We start from the raw sequence: 27413 nt of genomic DNA, 5'->3' as shown, positions 1-27413 counted from the left end.
TATTTGCTTTTCGAGTGAACTCTCTGTTTCTGTGAGATCTTTGTGTATGTCAGCTTTGAGTCTATCAGTTTCGGGGTTAGTTGCCCTGTGTGCCATAGTTCACTGTGCACTATGGGTTGTGGACAGAATCTCGGAGGGCTGTGGGTTGAATTTTATTCTGTGTATTTGTATTTGGGGGAAGTTAAAATACAACATCTACTCTTTTGGTAACAGTTTCATACCAAATTTATTGAATTTGAAAATACGGTTCCCTAGATTTCCCGGAAAAGTTTGGAAATCTTGTAATTAAGGCCTTTTCAGTCTGTAAACCCTGAATAATATGATATTCAGGGTTAAAGGGGGTAAAAATCAGTTTGTGAGGCTTTGGGTGGATGCAATTCTTCTTTCAATAAAATTTTCTTTCCTCTTCCCTCCCCTTCCCTTTCCTTCCTTCCGTCCTTCCTTCCTTCCTTCCTTCCTTCCTTCCTTCCTTCCTTCTCAAAATCATATTGACTATACATATGTTTCCTAAATATACAGAAAAATGTATCAATTATCAGTCATATTGTTTAATGTGAGTTATTTTATTGAAACTACATTTGAAGACTTTCTCTTCGATATTTGAAAGAACAATTTGCACGTTTACTTTGTCCTTCCTGTTCTTTCTTCCCAATGTGACTCTCTTGATTAGCATTAAAGTCTGTTCTCTTTAGATGTCTTAGTTTTGCATTCCCAGTTACTTATAATATCAAGGAACAACTTTTTAAAAAAGCTTTATCACAAAACACATATTTACAAATTATTTTTCTGATAGCATCTAGATTCATTTTCTCTCACTGCCTTCTGTATTGACAGTGTATTCACTCATTGAATGTTTCACATTCCTTCCTGATTCCACAACACAACTTCTTTTTCACCCCAGACACCTAACTCACATTTCTCTCACAACAGCCTATATTTTTTGTGACATAAAATCACACACATAGTTTTTTTTTGGTACAGGAAGCAGATTTTAACAGAGGGAACTGGCTAGCTGTGTGGATTTATCCTCAGGCTGGGTCAGAGCAGCTATTTTTGTAATGGTCCCTGATCAATTCTGGCCTCCAATTTCCTTTTAAAATATAATACCGAGTCTCTTGGGAGGAAAGGTAGCCCAATAAAGAAAACCAGTCCTGCTACAGAAACACCACTTTCCTGGGGGTAACTAATTATTTATGGGCTGGTGTTGGGTTAAGTTGCTTTCGCCAGAGCACACAGCAGCAAATCTCAGAATCTGTGCTCCTCAGCATTTCTCTGCTTCTTCATAGGTCGAAGCATTTCCTTTTAGTAAATATTTGGATGTTCTGAAGTGAGCACATTCATCTCTGCTTTATTTTGGAGTTGGGGACAGTTGAGGGGTGTTGTGGGACATTTGTGTGGTTGGGTTGTTCTGCCCTTTCCTTTCCTCCGAACCTCCCCTTTGGAAATAAAGCTTAAATAAGGAGAGGATTTGGAGGAGGAAGGTATAGTCAGAGTGTCATTTCTCTTTGAACCAGACAAAAAAGTTTTTAAGGCAAAACTCGTGGTGGGAAAACAGAAGATGACTCGGGGAAAGGGCCACGGGAGAGCCTCGCGTGGGAAGAGGCTCTCACTGATGTGGCCATTTCGTGCCTGTGCAACTCTCAATAAGGGACTTTTGTGATTCAACGTAAGTCAGTTCCTTTTCCTTTTCTGCCTCAGCTCAACCATAAAAAAGAAAAAGAAAAAGGAAAACAGCCTCGTTTGTAGCCATTTGTCTGAGATTTTGCTAATGAAATGTGAGCAGGACCAATTCACACCACTCCTCGCCTTGCAGCGGGAATAATGTCAATCTCCTTCTCCTCTAGGGGGGCATTCTTTCTCCCCTGTCTGTGTTAAATCTCCCTCTGCCTTTCTCTCATAAGGACACTTGTGATTTAGGACCCACTTGTATCCACCAAAATGCTCTTGTCTTGAAACCCTTGGTTGAATTACAACTGCAGAGCCTTTTTCCAAAGAAGATCAGCCTCACAGAATCTGGGGGTTAGGAGATGGCCATACTTTTGGGGATCGCTATTCAACCTACTGCACGAGGCTTAGAACAATCCCTGGTCTGTACCAAGCATTCAGGAAACATTAGTTGTTCCCCTCGTCCTTAAAAGGGGGCATGCTCTGTTCTAACGGCCTGTTTGTTAGTACCTTTATGCACATAAGCCTGAAACCTGTCTTCCCCACTCCTCTCAGGTACTGGCCTGCCCACCTCGTTGATGCTACTCTCTTCTCTCTGTGCCTGCTGGCAGTTCTTCAGCTCCAGTTCTCATCAGGACTGGAGGTATTTTTCCTCCACATGTTTGCATTTCCAATTCCTACTCTGCATTGCTTCTCAATAGGTTTTCCTAGTGTGCAATCCCTGTTTAAAAAGTCTAATGAATTTCTGTTGCACACAATAATAGTAGCAACAGTCAAAACAGGTGTTTGTATCATCTCCACATCGCTGATGGGGAAAATAAGGCTCAGAAAAGATTAAATGGCATATTCAAGGCCATGTAGCTTTGCTGTTGGCAGGGGCTGAGATCAAGCCTATTTCTTCTGAATCCTTGCTCTGAAGTCCAGAATTAGCTTGTCATTCGAAGCCTTCCTTTTCCATACATGTTCCTGAAGTTCCTTGACCTTCATCATGGCACCTGTACCTCACCAAGCTTTGCAGAGACGCCATGCCTTTACATTTTAATTGTTTCTACCAGGAACAATTAAATTGTAAAGAATTACAATTCTAGAAACAATAATTGTAGAAACAATTAATTGTTTCTACCAGGCTATCCCTTTATTTATTTATTTTTGACCCTCTCCTTTCTATTTTTTTTTTTTTTTGATGACTCCAAAACCATCACTCTGTTAAGAGTCCATAGACCCCATGAAGAATTCCTAAAGTTCTCCTGGCACTTTGCATATGTTTCCATTACTGCACTTATACCACATCTTCTGATCGCTGTTCATTCATCTTTCTGGACCAAACTGCTCATTAATTTGAATACCCCCAGTGCCTACCTCGGCAGAGATGACCAATATATATATTTTTGAAATGGTTCAACTAAGGCTAGAGAAGTAAAAGAAACTGGTCTTTTATCTTGTTAAAGATCAACTTATAATTAGCTATTCAAAAAAATTAAGACATGCCTTTGTTAAGCTGGGAGAGAGGGCTTTGAGTGGGATAGTGGGAGTTTTGAAATGCTCTGTATAATAACTCCTGTATTGTACTCAGATTAGCTTGCCCCGTTTCTTCAGCTGCTGTGCTGATGTCTAACTCCGTGCCTTTACTTAAGCTGTTTCCCTCCCATGAGTGTTCTCCTCACTGTGCATGTGCCCAAATCCTACCCCTCGTCAAGGCCAAGTTCTTTCTCCCCCACAAAGGAACCCTCTCACCTCACCATCCCCGCCTCCAACGCTACTGTCCCAAGCCCCACCTTGACAGTTTATACACTTTGTTGGTATTGTCTGTAGCCCTTGCCCAGGAAAGAATTAAGTGTTTATCTGGTAATAAAGCAAGTCTACATCCATTATTCTAGTTTTAATCTTTAAAAAAATAAAGTGTGATGATAAAGGAACTTTGTTTCAAAGAAGCACACCAATGTTTACAAAGTAGAACTTTTGATAACATGTATTAGAGTCTCAGAGTTGTTCTGAAGTATTAGGTTCTTCCCTACGTTTACAGTAGTAGAGCTGTTAGGTGAGCATGGAATAAGGACTGCATTTTCCGTGCTCCCTTGCAGCTATGTGGTCATGTGACTAAGTTCTAAACCATGAGATGCAAGTGGAATTGTAGTGTGATAGCTTTTGCAAGCCTTTATTTTAAGAGGCAGTGTTTACCTATGTCTTGCTTTCTTCTTCATCTTTGCTCCCTGGAATACGAATGCCACCATCCTAGAAAGTGAGGTAAGACTAATAGAATAAGCCTGGAGTTTCTGCTGAATATCTACAGTTGCCAGATTCAGCAAATAAAAATGCAGGATGCCCAATATATATTGAATGGGACATACTTTTACTACAGTATTATTTGATGTTAATCTGAAATTTGAATTTAATTTGGTGTCTTTTATTTTATCTGGTGAACTTGCTTGATTGTCTACTGCTGTTGGATGCTATCCTAGCTACAGGAAGTGCTAGGGCTCTTATATGTGAGGGAACTAAACTGCTGAAGCCGAATGAGAGGGCCAACCTATATCTTCTCAAAATCCTGTGCTTTACAATTTGTACTGCAATGCCTCTTTGGTAAGATGATTATACATGTTCTCAGTTCTTGAGGATCACCAATAACTACAGTATTTTACATTTTGTAAATACCTTTCACACATTTGGTCTTATTTAATAGTCATAATGATCTTATTTTTTAATTTTGTAAATGAGTTTTAGTGATTTGCCCAAGTTCATATAGCTGGTGAAAAGTGGATGTGGTGTGTACATTGTGGCATTAGTCACAATTGCCAAGATGTGAAAGCAATCTAAAAGTCTACTGGTGGATGAATGGTTGAAGAAAATGTAGTAAATACATGCAGTAGAATATTATATAGCCTTAAAAAGAAGGAAGTCCTGCCACTTACAACAACATGGGTGAACCTGGGGGACATGACATTAAACGAAATAAGCCCATCACAAACAGACACATAACTACAAGATACCACTTACATAGGGCGGGGCAAATGTAGGTTTACAGTTGTGAGTATGGGAAACAGAGTTTATTCTTGCACTCTTATTTATTAATTATTGTTGTATTATTTTCCATATAAACACTTGTAAACCTATTTTTGCTTCACCCTGTGTGAAAAATCTCAAATAAGCCCTGGCTGGCTTAGCTCAGTGGATTGAGATTGGGCTGCGAACCAAAGTATCGCCGGTTCGATTCCCAGTTAGGGCACATGCCTGGGTTGCAGTCCATGGCCCCCAGCAACCGCACATTGATGTTTCTCTCTCTCTCTCTTTCTCCCTTCCTTCCCTCTCTAAAAAATAAATAAATAAAATCTTAAAAAAACAAACAAACCACTACCTTCTTAAAAAAAAAAAGAAAAATCTCAAATAGTCAAACTCCTAGAAGCAGAGAGTGAAATGGGGATTTCCAGGAGAAGAGGAGGAAACAGAGAGGTACTAGTTTGAGGGAACAAAGTTTTGGTTATAAAAGATGAGTCGGTAGAACTAGACTATACAGCATAATGAATATAGTCAACAACACCATAGTGCATGGTTAAAATTTTACTAAAGGACTAGATAGTAAATGCGTGTTCTTATCACATACCCACCCACAAAAACAATAAATAAAGGGAGAGGAGGAAACTTTTCTCAAGGTGATAGACAGGTTTACACATAGATTGTTGTGATGATTTCATGGGTTTTATCTCTAAACTCATCAAGTTGTAGAAATTAAATATATATATAGGTTTTTATTTTTGTTGCTCCAGTCAATGAAAGGGAAACTTCATGGATGCCCCAGGGCCACAGGGTTCAGGCAGAAGGCCACCTTGCTGGCCAAGGTTGTGGTGGAGACTTCCTTAACCTTCTTCTTGGGGTAGGTTGCAGGTGTGGCCACACTACTTCTTGTGGCTGTTGACAGTGTGTGTGGGGGTGCAGGCGGGTGTGACACTTGGGGCAGATCATCTCGTCACAGCTGTACTTCTGGGCCAGCTGGCTGAGGGAGGGCTCGACGGTGCTGCCCCTCTGACCAAGCACCCAGTGCAGAGTGGACTCTTCCTCAGTGGTGTAGTCTGAGAGCGTGGGGCATCCTCCAGCCATTTCTCCCCCCAAAACCAGATGCTGCTGGCCAGGCGGGATGCCCTCCTGGTCTTGGACTTCAGCTTCGACCTTCTCAGTGGTGTCCCTTAGCTCACCCTCAAGGGTGACGGTCTTGCCATTCTGGGTCTTCACCAAGATCTGCAACTCTGCATCTACTGGGGAGGCTGCTCCACCGCCTTCTTGTTGAGAAGAAGGAGCCATATGGCTTCTGTATGTCAATCATACCTCTATAGAGTGGTTTTTAAAACAATAGTAGTGGATGTGGGAGTTGAGTTTGGCTCTCTGACCCTGCCTTTGCTGGTCTTCCTGCCATCCACAACTTCCCTTTTCCTGTGGCTAATTCACCAGGAAAGGAATGGCAGAGAAGGTGCACCGCCTCCCCATTCCCCCCCAGCCCCCCGCAAAGAAAGGAGAGGCTCTGCTCCACCTTATACTCCCAACAACTGCCGATACAGCCTGTGAACTTCCTGAGATTTATGGAGGGTGGGAGGAAACAGAACCTTAAGTCTCTCACAGTACTGCAGAAAATGGAAATTATCTTGATTGCATTCATGCTCTCACATTACTAAAAGCCTACTGACTTTTTGGTAACTTTGAGAGATGGTTCTCTTTGCCCTGTGCCAAGGAAGATACCTCTCTCTCTGGAAGTTTGGATGAAAGCTCTAGTTTTCAAATCATGGCTTCTGGATAAATGTTTCAGGAGCTCTGCAAACATTTGATTCGAATATTATTTCCACTTCTACCTTAACCGTTATATTAAGTGAAGATAAGTAATACTGGCTGCCGTAACGAAGTTCCAAACTTTAGTTGCTTACCGCAGTAAAAGTTTATTGCTTGCTTTTCCGAATCTATCAAGGCTACTCCTGGTCGGCAAGCAGCCTTTCTCAACGGTCCTTTGGGAAGCCAGGCTTCTCCCACCTGGTGGCCCTGTCCTCGTCTCCAGACCCTCTGAGTCCTGTCCAGCCGATTGGTTGTTCAGGGACGGAGTGGAGAGTTGCCTGTAGCAGGTTTGCCCCTGATGGGGCTGGGAGTCATGCGTATCTGGTCTGTTCGGTTTTCATTGGCTGGATCTTAGGCACTGGACATGAAGTCTGGCAAAGGTGGATGTGTTGTGTCCCCAGGCAGAAAAGGAAGAGGAGCTGACTTTCGTTAAGAATACAGCTAACTGTCTTTATTGCAATCACCAAAAAAAAAAACACCCCCCAAAACAAAAACCTCTTTGGAGACCCCAGTTTCTCGATATGTTGTCAATGTTAACTTGTTCTTGTTTTAGTGCAGACTTTGGAATTAAACTTCCTTTGCTCTATTTAATTAAAGAATATCTTAAGGTTGCATGAAAAGCTGTTACAAAAACGTCTATCACCATTTGCAGCGATTTATCCGTGGAAATCGCTGTCATCACCCTCAGAAGTGGTTGCAAAGAAAACGTGAAAATAAATGAGATTCTAAAATTGGTGTAAGTCTGCAAGTCATCTATAAGTCCTGGTCTCATTCATCCAAAAAACTTTCTTGTTCTTAGTGACAGACTTTATAGCACTGAACAGAGAAGTGAACTTACAACATAAAGTTGTATCAATAAAACATTTCATCTGTTCTAGATATATTGAGGTTGCATAGAAGATTTACCTTTTTTAAACAAGAGTTCCATTGCTCAACAAATTAGAAACAGTGATAGCTAGAGTCTCCCAGCTCTAACTTGTATTGTGTTCTCTATTTTTATATGCCACTGAGTCTTGATTACATGTAAGTGGTACAATGCAAATTGCTTAAATTATTTCCTTAGAATAGTGAAATTGCACTCAGGAAACTATTGCACAATGTGCTTTTCCAGCTTGTCTTAAATCAGTAATTTTAGAAAATTTTAGAGGCTCGAAATCTCTCGAGGTGTCTACCAGCTGATAATCCATGTTAATCATTTCCGCAGTTTATTTAAGTTTTGCAATTAAAACAAGCTTTTGCTTGTTCATAACCAAGTTCATCTCTCTTGCATTAACTATCATGTAAAGTCAGGGGTCTGTTTAATTAAAGAGCCCAGGCCTGCCTAAGAGAAGCATTGGTTCTTTGCTCCCTGGGATTTCTTCTTGATCAGCTTTGGACATCTGCTTTGGGACTCACTGGCTCCCCTGTTGCCCCTTTAATGGAGAAGAGCCCTGCCTACCTCACTCAGGGGTTGCCTTGGGCCTGAAACATACAGCCAGGCAACTCAGCCACAAATCAGTTGCTGCTGAGGCTGGAGGTGCTGTGGCTTTTGTTTTCAGGTATGTAGTTTGGGGAATAAATTAGCAGCTTAGCCTGAGAATCTCCAAATCTTAGAATCAATCCAGACATGCATCTTGCATGACAGAATGATTATATTACCCCCAGAATTAGGTGCCCAACTGTATGCATGCTGCATCCACTTACTCTGCTTCTCATTCCAGGGTACCCTACGTGTATCTTTTCTTCAGTGTATCAACTACAGACACTTAAGGGTCAGAGCTTGGAAATGCCTGTGTGTTCGTTTATTTCTGTTAAACAGTATGAGGAAATATTCTTCACTGGAAATGCTCATACTGTGGTTAGGTTGTCCTGTTGGTCACTCAGAAACTGACGACTGAAACCAGAATGTAGCAAGAGCCTCTTTGTGTGCACACTTTTGAGTTTGTGATTTGAGAGACTCCTAGGTGTTCAGTGACTGATCTGTGACGTGTGAGCCCTGTCACGTCTCTTGACCGTTCAGGCTCCCAGAGTCTCCTTCCTGGCCACCAGGGCTCATGGCAATGATGTTTTTGACATGGTGTCACCTCCTGGTTTGCAACCTTGGGCCTCCCTGGGCACGGAGTTTTGTGTTTTCTCTTGTTTTCTGAGATAGATCTGTACATTTACACACAAGGGGTGGGGGAGATGTGTACAGGAGATGACACTGGGTCATCCCAGAATCATTTTGGGGGCGGTTAGAATTTGTTGTTTATTTTTAGACAGCACATACTCTTTCTTCACCTCATTTTCTTCGGGTCAGTTTTTAAAAAGTCTGTTCCTTGAGCGTCCTGGCAGAAGGCAGCAGAGGCATTCCTGAAACACGCAGGGTGACGGGGAGAGAGAATGGGACTCTCAGTCGCTACGAATACCTCCGTGTCACTCGCATGCATAGGTCACTTAGTTTTATGATGTTTGCTCCCAGTGCTGTCTTTTCAAAGGTTGTACACCAGATAAGGAATGAAATAAATAGGATTGTGCCTCCGCTGTCGATTTGCCACTGTGCAGTGTAGGCTGGCAGTAGACTGACCCACCGTCCCTGTTTGCCTGGGACTGGGGGGCTTCCCGGGAGGTGAGACTTTCTGTTTTAAAACCAGGATGAGTTGTTCAGTTTCGCTCGGGGGAGCAGCTGCGGATAGGGGGCGGGTGAGTTCTCCTGGTGGCCTGGGCCAGGTATATATTGCAACATGTAGAACCTTGGGGACACCGAGCAAAAAATGTGGGTCAGTGAGCAAAAAATGTGGGTCAAGGAGAGGGCCAGAGCGGAGTTAAGTAGAAAGGATGAAGTTAACGGCCAGGTCAAATGGAGAGGGAGGCGCTGTCCTTGTGCAGAGCCAAAAGGAAGTAGAACACGCCAGGCCCTTCCTGGGGGGATCATGGGCAGTGGGCTCCCCCGGAAGGCTCAGGAGAACCAGGCTGCTGGAGGCTCCCTCTGCCGCCTGCAGGGGTTAGCCTGTGCAGGCGCCTCCAGGAAGGCCACCGGGAAGCCAGCAGTTGCCAGCAGAGGAGGGGGCTCTTCCATCCTAGGCAAGGGATCAAGTAGAGATTTCTTCCTAGCAATGAACTCCAGCTTCTTATTTCCATCTCTTAAAAAGTGCCGCATATTCTATTTTACGGACGGACGGAAGATTTGGGTGGTATTCCATGATACTCAAAAGCGCGGTCCCTAACGGTTGCCCTCCCTAAGGGTTGCCCTCCCCTGGACGAGGTGGTCTGTCGGCGGGGGTGGTCTCCCTGGCGGTCCTCCCCCACGAGAGGAGGGGCGCAGATTCCCGTCGGGACTGAAACGGGTGGCCTTCTTGTCCAACCTCAGTGTGATGCGCTGGCCTCGCTCCACCTGTGGGTCGGAGGGGTGGTGTGCCTTGAACTCGAGTTCCTTCAACTCGGGGAACTACATGAACCAACTCAAAAATGGAGAATGGAATAGTGGGACTATGTCAATATAGAGAAAATAGGGGTAAAGAAAAAACAATCACTGATCCAGGAGTGAATCCAGAAAATGCGTGCTGGGAGGTTCCGTGTGATGGACGGGCGGGGGCCGCAGGTTGGTTCTGTGCCAGGAGAGGAGCGTGGTCTACTCCATGGTGAGTGCCTCTGAGATACGGACAGGCCCTTGGGAGAAGCGAAGCACAGTGCTTTTCCGTGCACGACAAGGGGGCACATTTTTCAGGGGGTCTTCTTAAGGGGAATCCTTAGGAATATAACGAGTAACATCAATAGTACTGTGGTAGGCATTTCTTATAATGTTTCTCAAATAAAGGCTAATGTGGTAGCTCCAGAGCTCAATAAAAAAAATCTTAATTTTTTAAATAGAAGTGACACATAGTTATATACATTTTCAAACAAAAATTACTAAAAATAACGGAAATGTAGGAAGAACTCCATGAAACAGCCTCAATATGGAGCTCTCTGTCGGCCTGCATCAATGCAAGGGCAGGTTTTGGAGTTTCAGAAATGTCTGGGTTTTCTGTCCTTTACACAATGCGCCATCATGATGTTTTGCAAGCAAGCATTTCAAGTATGGAAAGCAATGAATTTGGTGAGGTTCTGCCTGGCAAACGCTTCCTGGAATTCACTCTGCTGTGTGGCCAGTTCTGTCTAGAACCCAGGGGCCGGAATTCCTCAGGCCGCAGTTGGGGGTTCGAACAAGGACGCCACGGCTGGGTGACTGAGCGGCGGAGGGGAGGCCTTTCCCTGGGCGCGGGCCAGGCAATGGCTGTGGCGGTGCCAAAGTTTTCCTTACAACCCCAGTTCTGTGCCACCACGCGGCTGCATGGAAGAGCCCCCACATTCTGTTCTGTGGAACAGTATGGTAAGAATTTACGTATGCAAAGAGTTGACTTATTTATGAATTAATAACACCCAAATGCCACTTTCCTTGTTGAGCAATATTTTCGTGACTCTCTTTGAGTTCTCCGGGTTCACGGAGAGAGAACTGAGGCCCTTTCATGACTAGGTGTCGGATGTGTTTTTTTGGTTTCATTTTGACACTGTTCTCCTCAAACTCCTGTTTAATGATGGTGCCTGGGGCCTCCGCTTGATTCATTCCGACCTTCACTCTTGGTCTAAGAGCTTTGCTGCCTGTCCCCAGCACTGAGCAGCTCGGCCTGTGTTTTTCCCACATCTCTCTGTCTCTCTCCATCTCTGTCTCTCTCCATCTCTGTCTCTGTCTGTTTCTTTCCTTCCTCCCCTCCTTCTCTCCCTTCATCCTTTTCTTCCTGCCTGGCTGCCTCCCCCCAACCCATTCTTAATTCATATCCAGTTTACAGACTCTCTCAGAGCTTTGGAGTAAAGCTCTGTCCCCTGACACTGTCTGGTAACCCAGACCCCCAATTTCTCATAGTGTCTACCACTTTCCGTAATCACATTTCCAGCCCATATTTTTGCACAATTATATCTTGATGAACACATGTGAACACGAACATAATTGTTTATGTATTTTGTTTTAGTACAATTGCCCTGCTTCCAGCGAGTCTGAAGATGCTCCCGAATTAATAGTGGGTTGGGGAGGGGTAAACTGTGTTTTTTAAACTGCATTGTTTCTTTTTTTTATTATTATTATATCCTGTCCCTGACATACTTCAGAAGGAGAATTGGACAGTAAAAGAGTTATATGCTCTTGCTAGTAATTTTATCTTAGGGTGCCTAGCACATTGTACATAATTTCCTATTGATTTTTAGAATGTTTTTAATCATCCACACAAGCTGTATAGTTCCATATTATTGGTGAAAAGTTGGTATTTGGGAAAATAATTTTACTTGAGGTAGAGATCCATTGAATCTTGTAAGTTATGAGACATTTTTTTTTACATTGTAATTTTTCAGTCATTGTTTCATTGATATTCCATATTTCATGTCTAATTCTGTCAAAAGACATACTCTTGGGAGTACTTTTGACCAAATTGCTGGTGTTCTGTTGACAATCTTGAAGCTCACCTCTTTTTTATTACAGAATTAGCATCTGGCACTTACTTATGAATTAGTAACACCTAAATGCCACTTTCTTGTTGAGCAATGTTTTTTACTTCTTTGGCATTTCTAGCTAATCTTTTTTTTTTATTGTGTCCTCGAGGGTAGTCATTTATTTTGGATCTTAAATATCAAACTTGCAGCATTTGCCCTTTCAGAGGCTGTGTCTCGAGGCTGAACTCTTAATATTTGAAAACAATTAGTGTCTAACACTTGACAAGTGTTTGGAGAGTTTATCACCTGTTCTGCTTCTAGCTAGTTCTATAAATTCAGATTTTCAGTACCCGACTGCATCAAAATATTTTGAAGTATTGTAGCAACTAAACAAACCAGGCCGGTGAGGAAGAGGTTCTAACAACTTGCTTGTGGTTATGGTTGTCAAGGAAACCACTTCCTTACATCAAGTTTAACAACAACCCTGCTTTGTTTTTGTTCTTTCTCTTCTCCCTCCTGCCCTTTCCCCTCCTCCCGTTCCCCCTCCTCCTCCTCCCAGATAAAGCTTGTCTAGTAGCTTGCAGAAGAAAGATTTATGCAATGAAATGAGCCACAGGCCACCTAGAAGTTATGAGAATGCACTAGATGCAAAATGCTGAATATCAGCTGACGTGTTACTTTGTAATACAGAAATGAAACTCAAGAAGGATAATGTGCTGAGACTGTGGCAGGATGCGGTGGGAGTCAAGCTTTTTGTTGAAGCAAGTTCAAGGTTCCACTGTGTTCTCAGAATACACTGTGTACATTTTTAGGAGAATTGTTTCAGTAAACAAACAGCCAGCCTCATCTCTGCCAGACAGAAACTCCTGGGATGGAATTTTAAACAGATTTGATAGCATAAGCGGTGGGAGGTTTGCAACAGTATTGCCCAATGGTAGACTCAACTTCTAAAGGCTGCAGGGGCTGCAAAAAAGGTTAAATGTGTTGGGGGCGGGGCAGGACTTGTCCAGTTTATGCTAGGTTTTGCTTTAAGAGAGAAGGTGTGAGTTTGGGTGCATGGTGACACTAAATCAAGCTCCTTTAGAGAAAAAAAAGATGATAAAATGTTGATGATGAGTGAAGTCTGTTTTCTTTTAGCTCTTTCTCGAGGTGTCTGCATATAGAATGAGACCGCAGGAAGGGAAGTTGGTGTCCATTGGCTTGGCCACTGGAACTCCACTTCTGACATGTAGTTGGGTTCCCGTTCGTAAGTGTGAATATAAGATGTGAGAGGATGAGGAGAAAGAAAGGGGATACATTGAGCCTCGCTGAAGCTCTCCAGCCTAAGAGAAGGGAACATTATTTAAGAGATGTGTGACTTGAAATGTTAGAAGTCAGGCGAAAGTTTAAATTGGAAGAGAGAACCTCCAAACAGATTCTAATTTCTAGAAGAGATAGTTTCTTCCTTGATTGAAAATTTCTTTTTTAAAATAAACCACTAGACTAACTATTTAGGCAAATAGAAATTGAGTTTATACTTCTTCCCTCCTTTACCTTTGATGTGTGCAAATAACTGTAGCCTGTGACACGTAAAATATTCACAGTTTTTTCTTTACAATTTACTATGAAGGAATGATGTTTGGACATCTTAAGTTGGGCAAACATGTATCTCATGCCAATGCCCTTTGCCACATTATTGTAACAAGCATTTTAGTGCAGAAGGATAGGAAAAGCAAAACAATGGAGATGTTTTGAGGACACGAGGGCTGACCTCACGCAAGAGAATGCGTCTCGGGGAGGAGGTGGGGAAGGGCTGAAGGAGGGAAGAAGGTGTCACGCCCTCACCTCCAGGTCCCCGTCTCAGTCTGGATGAGAAGGGCCTCTCCCGATGCCGAGCGTGCAGGGAGTTTGTTTTTCTCCTCCCGTTACTCCTCCCTGAGTCCTCCCGACCATGGTTTTCCTTCACTTTATGCTCTTTCGGAGTTTCCATTTCCCAACCCGTTCGTCTAAGAGCATGAGGGTGAGAAGAATGGTGAATGGAAATCATGTCACGTGAACCTCAGTTGGAAGAAAAGCAGGGCGGGCATGTGGGGGCTGTCACGGAGAAGAGGAATCGGACGTGTCACGTGAGGCCTTCGTGGATGGGACAAGGATCCGTGGACAGAAGGTGTAGCACAGGGGACACGCAGGTCCTTTGAGTGGCTCAAAAAAGAGCTGGGATGCAGAGAACTCATCGTTATTGCAGGTGCACTTAGCTTACTGCCTACCCTTTCTTGTACTTGAGGTTCCTTTGGGGGTGGGGGAGGGGGCTAGGGTTTTCATTGCATTAACCACCCCCTTTGTCTCCAGTGGGTTTCCCCCTTAGACTAGATATTTTCTTTCTTTCTCTCTCTCTCTCTTTCAAGATTTTATTTATTTATTTTTTGGAGAGGGAAGGGAAAGAGAGAGAGAGAGAGAGAGAGGGAGAGAAACATCAATGTGTGGTTGCTGGGGGTCATGGCCTACAACCCAGACATGTACCCTGACTGGGAATCGAACCTGTGACACTTTGGTTCGCAGCCTGCGCTCAATCCACTGAGCTACGCCAGGCAGGGCAGATATTCTCTCCCTTCATGGGGCTCTTCTCCTCCTAAGTTCCCGATCCTCCCTTCATTGCAGCTGAGTGAGAAACAGGCACCAAGTCCTATGCCGTTGCTACTGCTGGAGCCGGCCCTTTTCTTTCCACCTTACCACCGCTCCACCGTAGCTCCTGTCTTCCCCTTGAGATGTAAGCCCCTTGAATGCACGGGTACCTTTTATTTCTTTTTATCCCTAGGTAGCACAATAGCAGGACACTCGGTAAATATATCCTGAATGAATACACGACAGTCGACAATTTATTCTGAGACCATGTCAGAATAAATTGTACAGTTTTGAGTGGCAGGTTGGCCTGTTCATTCAATAAATATTTTGAGCATCTACTATGTACATCGGGGATGTGTGAATTAGACATAGTAATTTCCCCCCAAAAGATCCTGGCCCCCTTGGATAGAAAATACATGAAAAAATACTGACTTTGCTCACGCAATGTTATTGAAGAGAAACATGTACTTGATCAACTTAATTGGAGCTCCAGAGTGTGAGAGACCCCCACCACGTCCCAGGGGCCTGCCCCAGATCGGTCAGATAGGTGTTCTCCGAGAAGCCACGGGTGAACTTTGGGAGCGCCAGTCTCAGAATGGGTCCACTGAGCAGGTTCGGGAGGGCAGGCCATAGTTCTGGTTCTCACCACCAGCCTCTCCTTCTCTAGAGGGACCCCCTTCCCTCAGTCTAGACATTCTCACATTTACATGCTCCTTCCTGGGCCTCGTCTCTTTCCCCATCCAAGTCTGTTGCACGCCGGTTCACCATCAAACTGGCCCCTCCTGAGAATCAGCGTGCAGGTGTAGTCACAGAGCTCTTGAGTTGTCAGCCTGCAATTGTCTGAAGTTCAGACTTCTTGCTTTTTGGTCTTACAAACATAGCTCTTTTATGATCCCCCGAGTTACCTGTTTTCCTAGTTCCGATTTTGTGAATCCAAGTCCATGCACGGAACGCTAGACTGAGAGGCGCCTTCAGTGTTAGACATTCCGTTAAGCGCTCCTTTGGAAATGCTGGTGAGCGCCCAGTCCTCCTCTCCACCGAATGCGCTAGTAAAGCGTTGTCCGCGGCTTCAGTGAGAGTGGTTGTACAGACCACCCTGGGCTTAAGAAGGAAAGAAAAGGACATTCTCGGCTGAGTGTGGCCTGGAAGACTCCCCCCCCCCCCCCGCCCATTACCATGATACCCTGCTTTCTCTGCTTGTTTCTGGTTTGCAACTATTAAATATTATGCCCAGGAGAAAGTCTTCCTGCAACAGAAAGTGATTTTGTATTTTACCTGTTTCGTATTCCTCCATGAATATACATATGAGCAGGACAGGTATTACTATTTTAGGAATATAGAGGAAAAAAGAAACGCAGGGATGTTGTGTATGTGTGCACACACGTGTATTGAGTTGTGTACACACGTGTGCTTATGTACACAAGAAACAGAAGAGCCCAGGGGAAAGGTCAGAAGGGGGATAACATGACTGAGCACAAGAATTAAAATTCGGTCTTCGGTATTAGCGACCTCAGATTTGGCTTTTTCCTTTTTTTTTGTCTCAGGTTTCTTTCTATTGCATCTCCGACTGTTCTGACATTCAGAATGTCAGGCATGCGAAATGAGCTTTGTCTCATGGACCCTGATGCCCAGCCCCTCAGTCTGAGTGACTGCCCCCACGGCAACAGCCTGGACACACCCGAGCCGTGCAATGCCACCAAGTCACAGTCCAGGGAGGAACAGGTGAAGTCTAAAGTGTGTCGGTGGAACCACAGTAGATTCTGTGCTCTGGTTTTGTTATCTAGCCAGTTACTCACTCACTATAAGCCAGGGATGCAAAGTGCATTTACTTTATCAGCAACTCCACTGCTGCCTTGTAAGGACTGGGAGTGGAGTGGGTGCGGTGGTGTGAGGAAACCGAACATAGTATGTGTTCAACTCTTTCCAACTCATTTCAAATTTCCGATTAGTCTCACAGGCGTTTGCTTTGGTTATTTCTTTCCAACTCATGGGGTTTTCTGTCCCGGTGCCTAAACCATTTGGTGTCCCTTTTTCACCTTTCTCCTTTCAATCAGAATTAAAGAATTAAATTTTGCTATTATTTCTCGCTCATACTCTGCATATCAAACTCAGCAACTGTATTGGCTTCTGAATTCACAGGCACCGAAGTGCTCTTGAGAAAATATCACCCTCGAAATTTGTGTTCAGGGAAGGTTTAAATCCAAAGCTTACTCTGACCTCTTGGGCTTGAGATCACATAGATTTTTTCTCACTCGTTCATTCCAGAGTCGAATCATAAAGAATCGCATGTTTTAGACAAGGTAATAGGGCCAACTCCAGATTACTTAGAAATATTTGGGCATGGCAACCTCGAACTTCAAACATGTCAACTGTATAATGAACATTAGGCAGAACATTCAAGTCAGGCATGAGTAATCATCTCCCTAAACCGCTCCAGTGCTCCTGCCAACTCCTGATTATGTGGGAGTTGCTATTCTGTTTCTCAGATACTCTGGGGGTCTCCTAAGGTCACGGTCTGTCCTAGGATTCAGGTTTCTGCGCTTAAATAAGAAGCCAGATTCCAGGCTGCTGCTTCTACGGAGGCCAGGGGAGAAACAGCGCAGCCCCTGTGCCGTGAGAACCTGGGGGAGGCCGGCTCCACCTGGGGCCAGATGAAGTGGCAGCTCCTCTGCCCGGCTTTGGAAATCTTTCTGAAAGCGCCACCTTGCCTTGGACTGAGAGTCTGTTCTAGTGTGTTCCACGTGGAGACCGTCGTCCCCAGAAGGTTGTTGCTGAAACAGCCCAAGCAGGGCCGGGCAGGGTCATGGTTATGCAATATCTATATCGAGCACCTGGCTCAGAGCTTGTATGTGTTTGTCCAGGGAAGGATAATTCTTGTGGGAGAAGAGAGGTCCTGATTTAGTTTATCCAATTAGTTGAATTAATGAATGCAAGTAGACCATGGGTGTGGCCAGAGACTATGGCTTAAAGAAGGCATTCATAAAAGGCGATGGGCAATGAAAGGAGAGAGCCGGGCCGCACCTCTGAGTAAAGCTCTGAGCACCCCACGGGGAATACCGAACCAGGACCTTGGGGGAGACGGGCCCAGGCACGTGCATCCCTGCCCCCCAAATACCACAGGCAATTTAGACACAGCAAAAGAAAGCTTCCTAGAATAGGCTTGAATTTAGTGCTTCCTGGGTACATGGAGAGATAATAGAAGCTTATGAAATGCTAATTGACTGAATGAATAAGTAAATTAGGGACTAAGTAGAAGCTAAGGCCTTTATTACGTTTATAGCCTTGCTGTCCCTGTGGGACCCAAGCTCCAACTGCTGTCCCCACAGGGGCCGTCCCTCAGCCGGAAACTGGGGGATAAGGACAAGACAGGTTAATTAGCAACGAGGAGACAAGTGAAGATGGTGATTGAGAGAGCTGCTTGGGATGCTTTGGGTTACATCTGGCCTCCCCCTGCTTCTGAGAAGGAGGCAGATTGACATTTCAGCTCCTCCAGCCGGCTCAGAGCGTGTGCGTGATTGAAAGTGATTTATGGCTCCTTCCCAGGCTCAGCCTCAGAGCGGGAAAGCTGACACTGAAATGGTTCGTGTGACAGAAACGTGGCCTTGCAGGACCCCCAGAGGATCGCCAGATCAGATCAGCTGTCCCTCATTCAGCAGAAGTTGGCTGTATCTCACCTCTCCACTTGGAACAAGTCTGCCCTTCCATCATTGCAGCAGACAGCAGGTTCGTGCATAAGGTTTTAGCGTGAAACTGGGTGCGCCCTTGTTATTGTGACCTCAGCCCGGAAAATGCGGCGTCTTAAGTACTGAATCCACCTCGTCATCTACAGTGTCACGTTCAGAATGTGCATCCTCTGTTTTTCGTGCATTGCACACTCCTTCTTCTTTGAATGCTAATCTGTGTGGCTGGTGCACAGTGCCTGTGCCCTTGTGCATTCGGCCGGAATCTCCGACTGTGAGTCAGGACTGGGACCAGTCTTCAAGGAAGAAGGGGTGGCAGAGGGGAAGACTTGAAATCCATGCCAGTTAGCTCAGCGTGGTGGTGAGCACTCTACAGCACACATTCCTCGAGACATGACCTTATTATCCCCTCTTTGTGGATGAGGAAACTAGGTTCCAAGATGTTGGTAAATTTGCATACATTTACATATGCAATAATGTAGGGGAGTAGTCAGGAACAGAGGCTGAAGGCAGAGCAGTGGCAGGGAGGGCACCAGAAAAGAGAGGACTTGAGTCCTACTCATAAAGCAAGAGGAACAGAGACGTGGAAAGGAATGAAGGGAGAGGGGTGTGACGAGTGCACTGTTTTTGTTTGTTCGGGCCCAGCCCCATTCACCTGGAGTTCAGTTATGAGTCATTTGAAAGTTTGATCAGGTACCTACATACTCATTGCTGGTTTAGAGTCTTTTCTCTAAACAGCATTGCCCCGAAAGTCCAATAGAAGGGAAATCCTTTGGGCAGAGCTGACTAAGGTCTAGTGCCAGCTCGAGCACGTTTAGAAATAGCTTTGACCAGGGAACAAGACATTCTCTACTGCTGGTGTCAAGTACATGTGACCCGGTCTGGACAGAGCTGCTTCCTGCCCCAACCCTTCCCTGTCACACGCTCAACCAGGCAAGGGTCACGCACACTCCAGGAATTATCTGTCTGCGACCTCTCGCTGCCCTGTGCCTCTTGCTCCTCACTGACAGCAAGTTGTACTGAGTCACAGCACGCCACATGACGCAGGCAGAGAAAGACTCTGTTTGACATATGTTCCCGCAGCGCTCACGTGTCGTGATCAGCTGCAGATAAGAGGAATGTGGCACGAACGTAGTTGAAATTGTTATGATATTTTTCTTCTTGCTATTTCCTTGTGCTCTGACATTAAAAACAACTTTCCAATAGCGGCATTTCTTATACACCCAGACTGAGGTTCATTACCTTTTAAATAATCTTTAATCATTGAGCAGAATTTGGTGCCTGTGAAACTTTAAAAATGAATAAGCCTAATAATTTCAGAATTATTAGAGGGGATTACAGTTTGTTTGTGGTACCTTTATAGCTCCCTGCAAGGAAAATCTTAAATCCATGTTTTCAGTTAGGGGCCTTGCTGTCATCAACCTGGTCCTCAAAGAGATAGATCATCAGGGAGCTGACATTTCATGGAAGTCTGGGAACTGCTGTAGCTTGTGCTTCTAGAGAAGTTTCTGTCATCTGAGAGCACTAGAGTGGCCAGAGACTAATACATGTGTTCTTAAGATCCAAGCACTTGAAGTGAACTCTATTGCAATTTTATTTTTCTTTGGTAGTAAAGAAGGACTCAGAAATGCTCCCTAAGAATGAGAGTTTGTACTGTGCTTTTTGAAAAAAAAAATCACGCTCACATTGTTCATCTCTGCCAGTCTCCTCAAAGCTGCCGTCAGTCCCAGCATCTGCCTGCTTTGCTGGGGCCAGATAAGGAGCTACCTGGGTCAGCACTCTGACCGGGGGTGTGAAAAGCACAGCAACAGCTGTGTCACTGAAGACACCCCAAATAAAATGAATCCTTTATGAAGAATGGCTTGCGAGTATACCTGGAACTGAATTACTATAGCTACTGGAGGGGATCACGTGAAACAGATTGCAGGTTCCTGGTGCTTAGACCTTTATCCTTCTGAATTATGAGTGCCCCTGGAAGCCTTACTACAATGTCTGTATCTGCTCTCTGCAGGGATAAGTTCTCCAAAATAAGCAAATGAACTAGCTTAAATAAAAGAAGCTGACTAACCCTGTTATGGAGAGAACACCGCAGCCAAAAAAAGAGAGACTTCACTCTGTCCCCCCATAGCTGCTACTGATGGGCCTGTGCGCTTTCACTATGGTTTCCCATCTACGAACAGTCATCCAACTTATTTCGTTTAAAAGACTTCATACACTTATTTTGGGGAAGCTGTTCAAACTTCCATTTGTTTGTCCATGCATCCAATAAATAGTTCCTAAGCATTTAGCATATATAAACTGCTCGACATGAATTGGTGAGGACAGGATGCAGAGGGGCCTGATTTCGGGGAGTCATCAGCGGGTCAGTGAAGGGCCATGGGGAACAGGGGGTAAAATACAAAACCTGTGGTGAGGGGGTAGGGGAGGGCGTCAGAGGAGCTCTCACAGAGGAAGTGACGTCTGAGCTGAGACCTGGAGGTGGAGTGGGAGGAAGTCAGCCCCAGAGCAGGCGGGGCCGTGCTCTGGGCAGGAGCATAGCCTAGAGGGAGAGAGAGTCGTGGGTGTTTGCAAACTGAACTGTCGGAGGTCATGTTATTGGTGGCAAATGAGTTCTCATGGTATCGCGAGGAGAAGTATTTCCTGAGGGCCACACGGGAGGATGGGGCTCTGGGGTGAACTTGATTGATGATAGACACTTAAAGGGGTTCCCCTCCTGACCTCCCAACTTTCCTTCTCCGTCTGTCTCACTGTGGAAAAAGTCTAGTCATGCCCTCGGCAAGGCCAAGACAGAAGCCAGTGTCCAGAGTTTCTGCTCCATGTTCAAGTCCAGTCCAAATCCAGTATCTGGCTAGCTTAGCTCGTGTTTTCAGTTGCAGTCCATTGCTGTGCTGTGGTATTCTGGCTTCCTCCTGGAGCCTGTGTGAGGAGCTGGCGTGGCTGCAGGCCATGGAGAGGGCAAGCACGGGCAAATGTGAGTGCAGAAGAGAGAGAGAGAGAGAGAGAGAGAAAGTGTTTCTCTGTTCTCCCGGGATTATATCAGTTTGGGCTTGGGATGTTATTTTTAAAAATGACCCATCAGCTTCCTGATTTTTTTCGGGCTTTGGATGGGTTTACATCCCCTAGTTAGATGGACAGGCCCCTATGGCCCAGCACCTCCGACTGTGTCCCCTAACAATCTGGTATTGGAGTGGGGAAGGGAGGAGTGTTAAGCCCCTTGGTGGAGCAATGCTATAACCCCCCGGAGTGTATGGCTATAGCTTCCTGGTGAAGCAAACAGGCTCATGTTCCCCAGTTGACTAAGTTCAATGTCCAAGTTCCTGCGCTCCTCTTTCCCAGCAATAATTAGCTAAATACTCACGGGAACTGTCAGAGAGAGAGGAGTAACAGGAGTAACATGACTTGCAGAGGTAGGTAGGTGTCCACCTACCTCTCCTGAGGGGCCTTCGAAGAAATGTTAATGAGACCAGACCTCATCCTGTAGTAGGGTTTGGAGTGTGGAAAGACACGATTTGATTTCTATTTTACAAACATTGTCTTGGCTCCAGTGTAGAGACAGAGGCAAGAGTGGAGATGGGGGCACCATTTGATTGTCGTAGTCTTGACAAAGGACAGAGGAAGCCTGGGCCAGTGTAGTGGTTGTGGAGAGTGGGGATATGTGGGAAGCAAAATAACACAGAAGTTAGTGGAAGACTCTATGTAGGAAATAAAGGGATCTGATAAATTCTTATTGGTGATGAGTGTGGATTTTCAAGGGAAAATATGTGAAGAGAATGAAGTCAGCAAGGGAAACAAAAGAAAAACAATTTGGATTACATCAAACTAACGTTTTTGCACAGCAACGTAAACCATCAACAAAATGAAAAGATGACCCACTGAATGGGAGGACATACTCACCAATGTAATTCTGATAAGGGGTTAATACCCAACATTTATAAAGAACTCAACACCAAAAAAACAGTCCAATTAGAAAATGGGCAAAGGACCTGAACAGACACTTCTTCAAAGAGGACATACAGATGACCAGTAGACATACGAAAAGATGCTTAATGTCACTAATCATCAGAGAAATGTAAATTAAAACCACAATGAGATATCACCTCACAGCTGTCAGAAGGGCTGTCATCAATAAATCAACAAATGACAAGTGCTGGTGAGGATGTGAAGAAAAGGGAACCCTTGTGCACTGTTGGTGGGAATGCAGACTGGTGCAGCCACTGTGGAAAACAGCGTGAAGTTTCCTCAAAAAATTAAAAATGAAACTGCCTTATGGCCCAGCAATTTCACTTCTGGTAATATATCCTAAGAACCTTGAAACACTAATTTGAAAGAATATATGCACCCGATGTTCATTGCAACATTATGTACAATAGCCAAGATCTGGAAACAGCCCAAGCACCCAAAAGTAGATTAGTGGGAAAAAAGCTGTGGTATTGTGCATTTACACAATGGAGTATTACTTAGCCATAAAAGAATAAGAAAATCTTGCCTTTCATAACAGTATGGATGGACCTGGAGAGTATTATGCTAAGTGAAACCATCAGTGAGAGGAAGACAAATACCATATGCTCTCACTTGTATGTGGAATCTTGTGAACAAAATAAACTAACAAGCAAAATAGAAACAGACTCATAGATACAGAGAATAGACTGGCAGCTGTCAGGGTGTGGGATGTCGGGGAGGTGGGTGAAAAAGGTGAAGGGATTAAGCAAAACGAAAACTCACAGACACAGACATCAGTGTGGTGATTCCCAGAGATAAGGGGACTGGGGGTAGGTAGAAGAGGGTAAAGTGGGGTGAATGGTGAAGGGAGACTAGACTATGGGTGCTGAACACACAATACAGTGTATGGACAATATGTTATAGAATTGCACACTTGAAACCTATTTCGTTAACCAATGTAACCCCAATAAATTAAAATTAAAAATATTGTTAATAAAAGAATGAAGTGGGGGAATTTTCTGGAGCTTGAAACCAGTTGTCCCTCTGATTCTGTATTTGATCTCTTCCTCAGTGGACGAGAAACTCCAGGAAGACAGAAACCAGACTCTGGTTTCTCCCTACCCATTCGGAATCATGAAAGAACTCCCAGGAAGACTGTGTTTGAGTCCCATCTCTGCCATTTAGTAACTTTGAGATCTCAGGAAAAATACTTAATGTTTAATCAGAGCTTACTTACTTCAAGCTGCAAGACAGCAGTGAACAAAAACGAAAAATCTCTGCTTGTATAGAGCTCCGGTTGAGAAGACAGACAGTGAGCAAATAAGTTTTAAAAAACTAGGTAATTTGTGATGAACACTATGAAGGAAGTAAGAAAGGATGATGAGATAGAGGTAAAGAGTGAGGTTTGGGTAGCCTCTAGAGCGCTGGGGAAGCACATCACAGGCAGAAGGGACAGCAAGTTCCAAGTCGGCTGATGGGCAAGGGCTTGGTAGGTCAAGTAGCAGGCGCTCCGTGGAGGCAGGCCTTGTAGGGTTAGGGAGATTACATTTCATTCTAGGGCAAGGGAAGCCATAAGTGCATTTTAAGCCAGGGAATCAAAATGGCCAGATAGACCTGTTGTCAGTATCATTCTGGCTGCTGAATGGAAAATGAATTGGAGAGAGAGAAAGTGGAGAAAGTTCATCTAGGGGACTATTATGGTTGTTCAGAAAAGATAAAAGTGGCCCAAATAATAAAAATTAATGCATCTGTAACAACTTACACCCTTGTAAGCAAATTTTCCTCATGATTTACTTATTTTGGATAAGTTTTGAACCCCCCCCCAAAAAAAACTGAAATTGTATTCCTCAATTTAAAATTTCTATTATTTTGTTATGAAAATACCAAAAACTTGAAACAATTATTATAGTTTTACACCCTATTTCTACCACCAAGATTCTAGAGTTAACCTTTTACTATTTTTGCTTTGTCATATGTTTATCCCTTAATCACTTCACTTCTCCATCTGGCCATCTTTCTTTCCTTTTTTTCTTCGATGCATTTCAAAGTAAGTTCAAGTATCAATACTGTTTACTCCTAAACTCTTCAGCATAAATATAATTAGCTAGGACTCAGTATTTTTTATTTCTCTTTTCTGTTGCCATGTAGCGTGCATATATGAAATGCACAGATTTGGATATACTGCATGAGTTTGCCAAACAACTACACGTGTGTATGCCCAAACTCTCTTTCTTCTCTCCTTCCGGATCCCACTGACACTTCCTGGGACTCTTTGATCTTATCCCACAGGTCCTTATGGCTCTGTCAGTTTTTTTCACTCTTTTTCTCTCTGTTGTTCAGGTTGGATAATCTTGCTCTCTCTTCAAGTTCACTCCCTTTTGTCATCTACAATATGCTCTCAATCGCATCAGTGCTTTATTTTTCAGTTTTAGTTCTGTATTTTTTTAAATATTTTATTTATTTATTTTTAGAGAGGGGAAGGGAGGGAGAAAGAGAGAGAGAGAAACATCAATGTGTGGTTGCCTCTCACGTGGCCCCCACTGGGGACGTGCCCTGACTGGGAACTGAACCTGTGATGCTTTGGTTCGCAGCCTGCACTCAATCCACTGAGCTATACCAGCCAGGGCAGTTTTGTATTTTTTAGTTCTACAGTTTATTTTGGTTCTTTGTTATAGTTTATCTTTCTCTGCCAAAGGTTTTTGCTTTTTTATACATTATGTAGATATTTTTCTTTGTAATATCCCACATAGTTATAATAGTTGCTTTAAACTCCCTGTCTGCTCATTTAAACATCTGGATCATTTTAGGGTTAGTCTCCACTGATTGTCTTTTTAAAAAGATTTGGTTCATATTTTTCTGTTTCTTTGTGTATAAAGCAATTTTGGGTTAAATCATGGACATGTGGATAATATTTTGTTTATACTCTGGATTCTGGTAAGTTCTTCAAGGGAATGTTGATTTTTTTCAACTTAAAAGAAAACAAAAAGCTATCTGATTATAATATAAAAACTCCAATTTCTATTGTAAACGGTTTACATATGCTGACTGATTAATTTCCACAACCGCATCAACCTTATAAGATAGGCCATTTTATTTGAGGAAACTGAGGCACAGGGAAGTTAGTCACTTGCCCAAGATCATGCAGCTGGTAACTGGAGAAGTTCTGGAGTCTGGGGTGCTAGCAGTGGATACAGAGACAGGTGAGAAGATCTGAAAACGTTTAAGGAGTTAGAATATCTCCAAGACATGGAGAGCCTAGGTATCAGAGAGTCATGAAAAGGGAAGAATATCCGAGCATTCTGGATTTTTGCTTGAGCAATGGATGCATTGTCATAACATTTACGGATGCAATGAAAACCGAAGGAATAAGTATTCCTAGACGTTGTTGTTGTTGGGGAGGGGGTAGTACTTGAGATTTGTGGAGCTGGAAATTCCATTAGACATTCAGATGGAATTGTACAGTAGGCACTTGGGCATATGAATCTGGAGCTTGGAGTGGGGGTTGGTTGGGGCTGGAGAAGCGGCTTTCGTGGTCATCGGCACACAGGCAAAAGTATACCTGGAGAAGAGCATGTGACCCAGGGAAAGTTGCCAGTGCACTTAAACCCTAGGAAGTTGGGTAGAACTTGGCAAGAGAAACTAAAAGAGCGGCTAGTGACTCTTCAGGAAACCAAGGAGAGTGCAGTGTCATGGAAGTTAGGGGAAGAGGCAGTTTTCAGAAGGAAGCTGTAGTAACGTGCGTGAAATGCTCCTGAAAGATACAGAACGTGAGGACAGAAAAATCGATTGGATTTAGCAAAGTGGAGGGCAGTAGAGTAATAATGTTGGGATGCATATGGGAGTAGGTTGAAGAATTAGCATTTGGAGGGGGAAACGGCTAGAGGAAGTTCTGAATCATCAGTTAATAAGGTTTGCTACAACTGGAGAGCAGAGGAATGGGGCAGAATTTGTAATGTAGGTGGAAATGATCCAGTAGAAAGGGAGATGTTTACTAACAATTATTAATCAAATAGCTGATTTAGCCAATTCATTGGATTGGTTTGAAAAATCAAATGATTTCTGTAAAACTGCTCTGAACACTATCAATTACTTAAAACATATTTTTAGGAACACACTTTTTCTAGGCCTTGCAGTTTCTGTGAGCCTTTCTGTGTATTTCATGTATAGTAAGTACTGATGGTCAAGGTCCAATTGGCCTGAGGTTCTTTTATGTTGCGTTGCATAAAAGTTGGTGGATAATGAATGCTTTTTTTCTAAATCGTTTCTTTTGGCTAGTTGTTTTACTTCTCTGGACTTCAAGTTCCCCATCTTAAAAACACGTGGTAAATAATGAAGAACTTTCTTTATTGTTATAGAGAGAGGCCCAAACATACTGATGAGTGAGTACAAAAGGGATTTTAAAAAAAATATGTAGTGTATAATTCCAATTTTTGAAACTATGTACACACATCAATGTATTCACTTTATTCATTTTTATTTATCAATGTCTGGAAATTGGATATTTTTAACAGAATATCAAAACTTAACAATTTGAAACAGTAAAACTAAAGAGAATAAAGAAAAAAACCCCATGCAATAATAAATAATGATATTTTCTTTCCTAAGGTAGGAAAATTTTATCATTTGCAAAGGAATATGAAAATCAAGGCAACTTACATGGAAAGAAACCCAGCTCGCTTTATTTGCAGGGTGCGGGAGGAACCCATAAAGGGCCATGTTAATTTTGAACTTCCTGCTCTTTCTAAGTGGAGTTAAAAAAAGAAAAAAGAAAGGAAAATCAGCCTGAATCCAAGTGTCTTATGATCCTTCCGTACACTTTCTCATTTTCTATAAGCCCTTCCTTCAACGGTACCTGCCTCCATCTATGCTTTGCTATTAATACCAGCTCCATTTGCTGACCCATTTTTGCAAGCGACTTCTTTTGGTTCTGGCTTTGAACATTTTGTCAATTCAGTCCCTGCGCCCTTCCCTCTTTTCTGGGCTCCATCCAGAGAATGCTGAGTTCCAGCCCAGTGTCAGTTCTGGAACACAGATTTCCTGCCTGGCTCTGCCGGACAAGCGCCGCCCTGCGAGTGTCCTGTGGCTCCGTTCCACCCTGCCGGTAGCGGCCCGTGGCAGGCGGCATCGTGTCCTGATGCCCTCTGATGCGGTCCGCCTCTCGCCCCGATTCACCTTGGCTCACATCCCTGAGTTCCAGCATTCTTTGTGATCGTCCTTTTCGGGTTAGAAGTGCTTTATAAGAAATGGCGACGGTGCTTATTTTGGTCTGCTGGGAAAAGAGTCTTCAAAGTATCATCC

The 27413-nt window shown here is 43.8% G+C and overlaps 1 protein-coding gene across 1 annotated transcript; it reads right to left on the bottom strand.

Moving 5' to 3' along the window:
* Positions 1 to 5405: 5405 nt before the first annotated feature.
* Positions 5406 to 6113, bottom strand: LOC114512124 (ubiquitin-60S ribosomal protein L40-like). Its single transcript, XM_036015198.1, has one exon. It carries the CDS (start codon positions 5956 to 5958, stop codon positions 5470 to 5472), a length of 489 nt encoding a protein of 162 aa, XP_035871091.1. The 5' UTR covers positions 5959 to 6113; the 3' UTR covers positions 5406 to 5469.
* Between the last annotated feature and the right edge of the window lie 21300 nt (positions 6114 to 27413).

The sequence above is a fragment of the Phyllostomus discolor genome, chromosome 14 (assembly GCF_004126475.2).
Source record: "Phyllostomus discolor isolate MPI-MPIP mPhyDis1 chromosome 14, mPhyDis1.pri.v3, whole genome shotgun sequence".
NCBI classification, from domain to species: domain Eukaryota; kingdom Metazoa; phylum Chordata; class Mammalia; order Chiroptera; family Phyllostomidae; genus Phyllostomus; species Phyllostomus discolor.
This window is presented reverse-complemented; position numbering and strand designations above follow the sequence as displayed.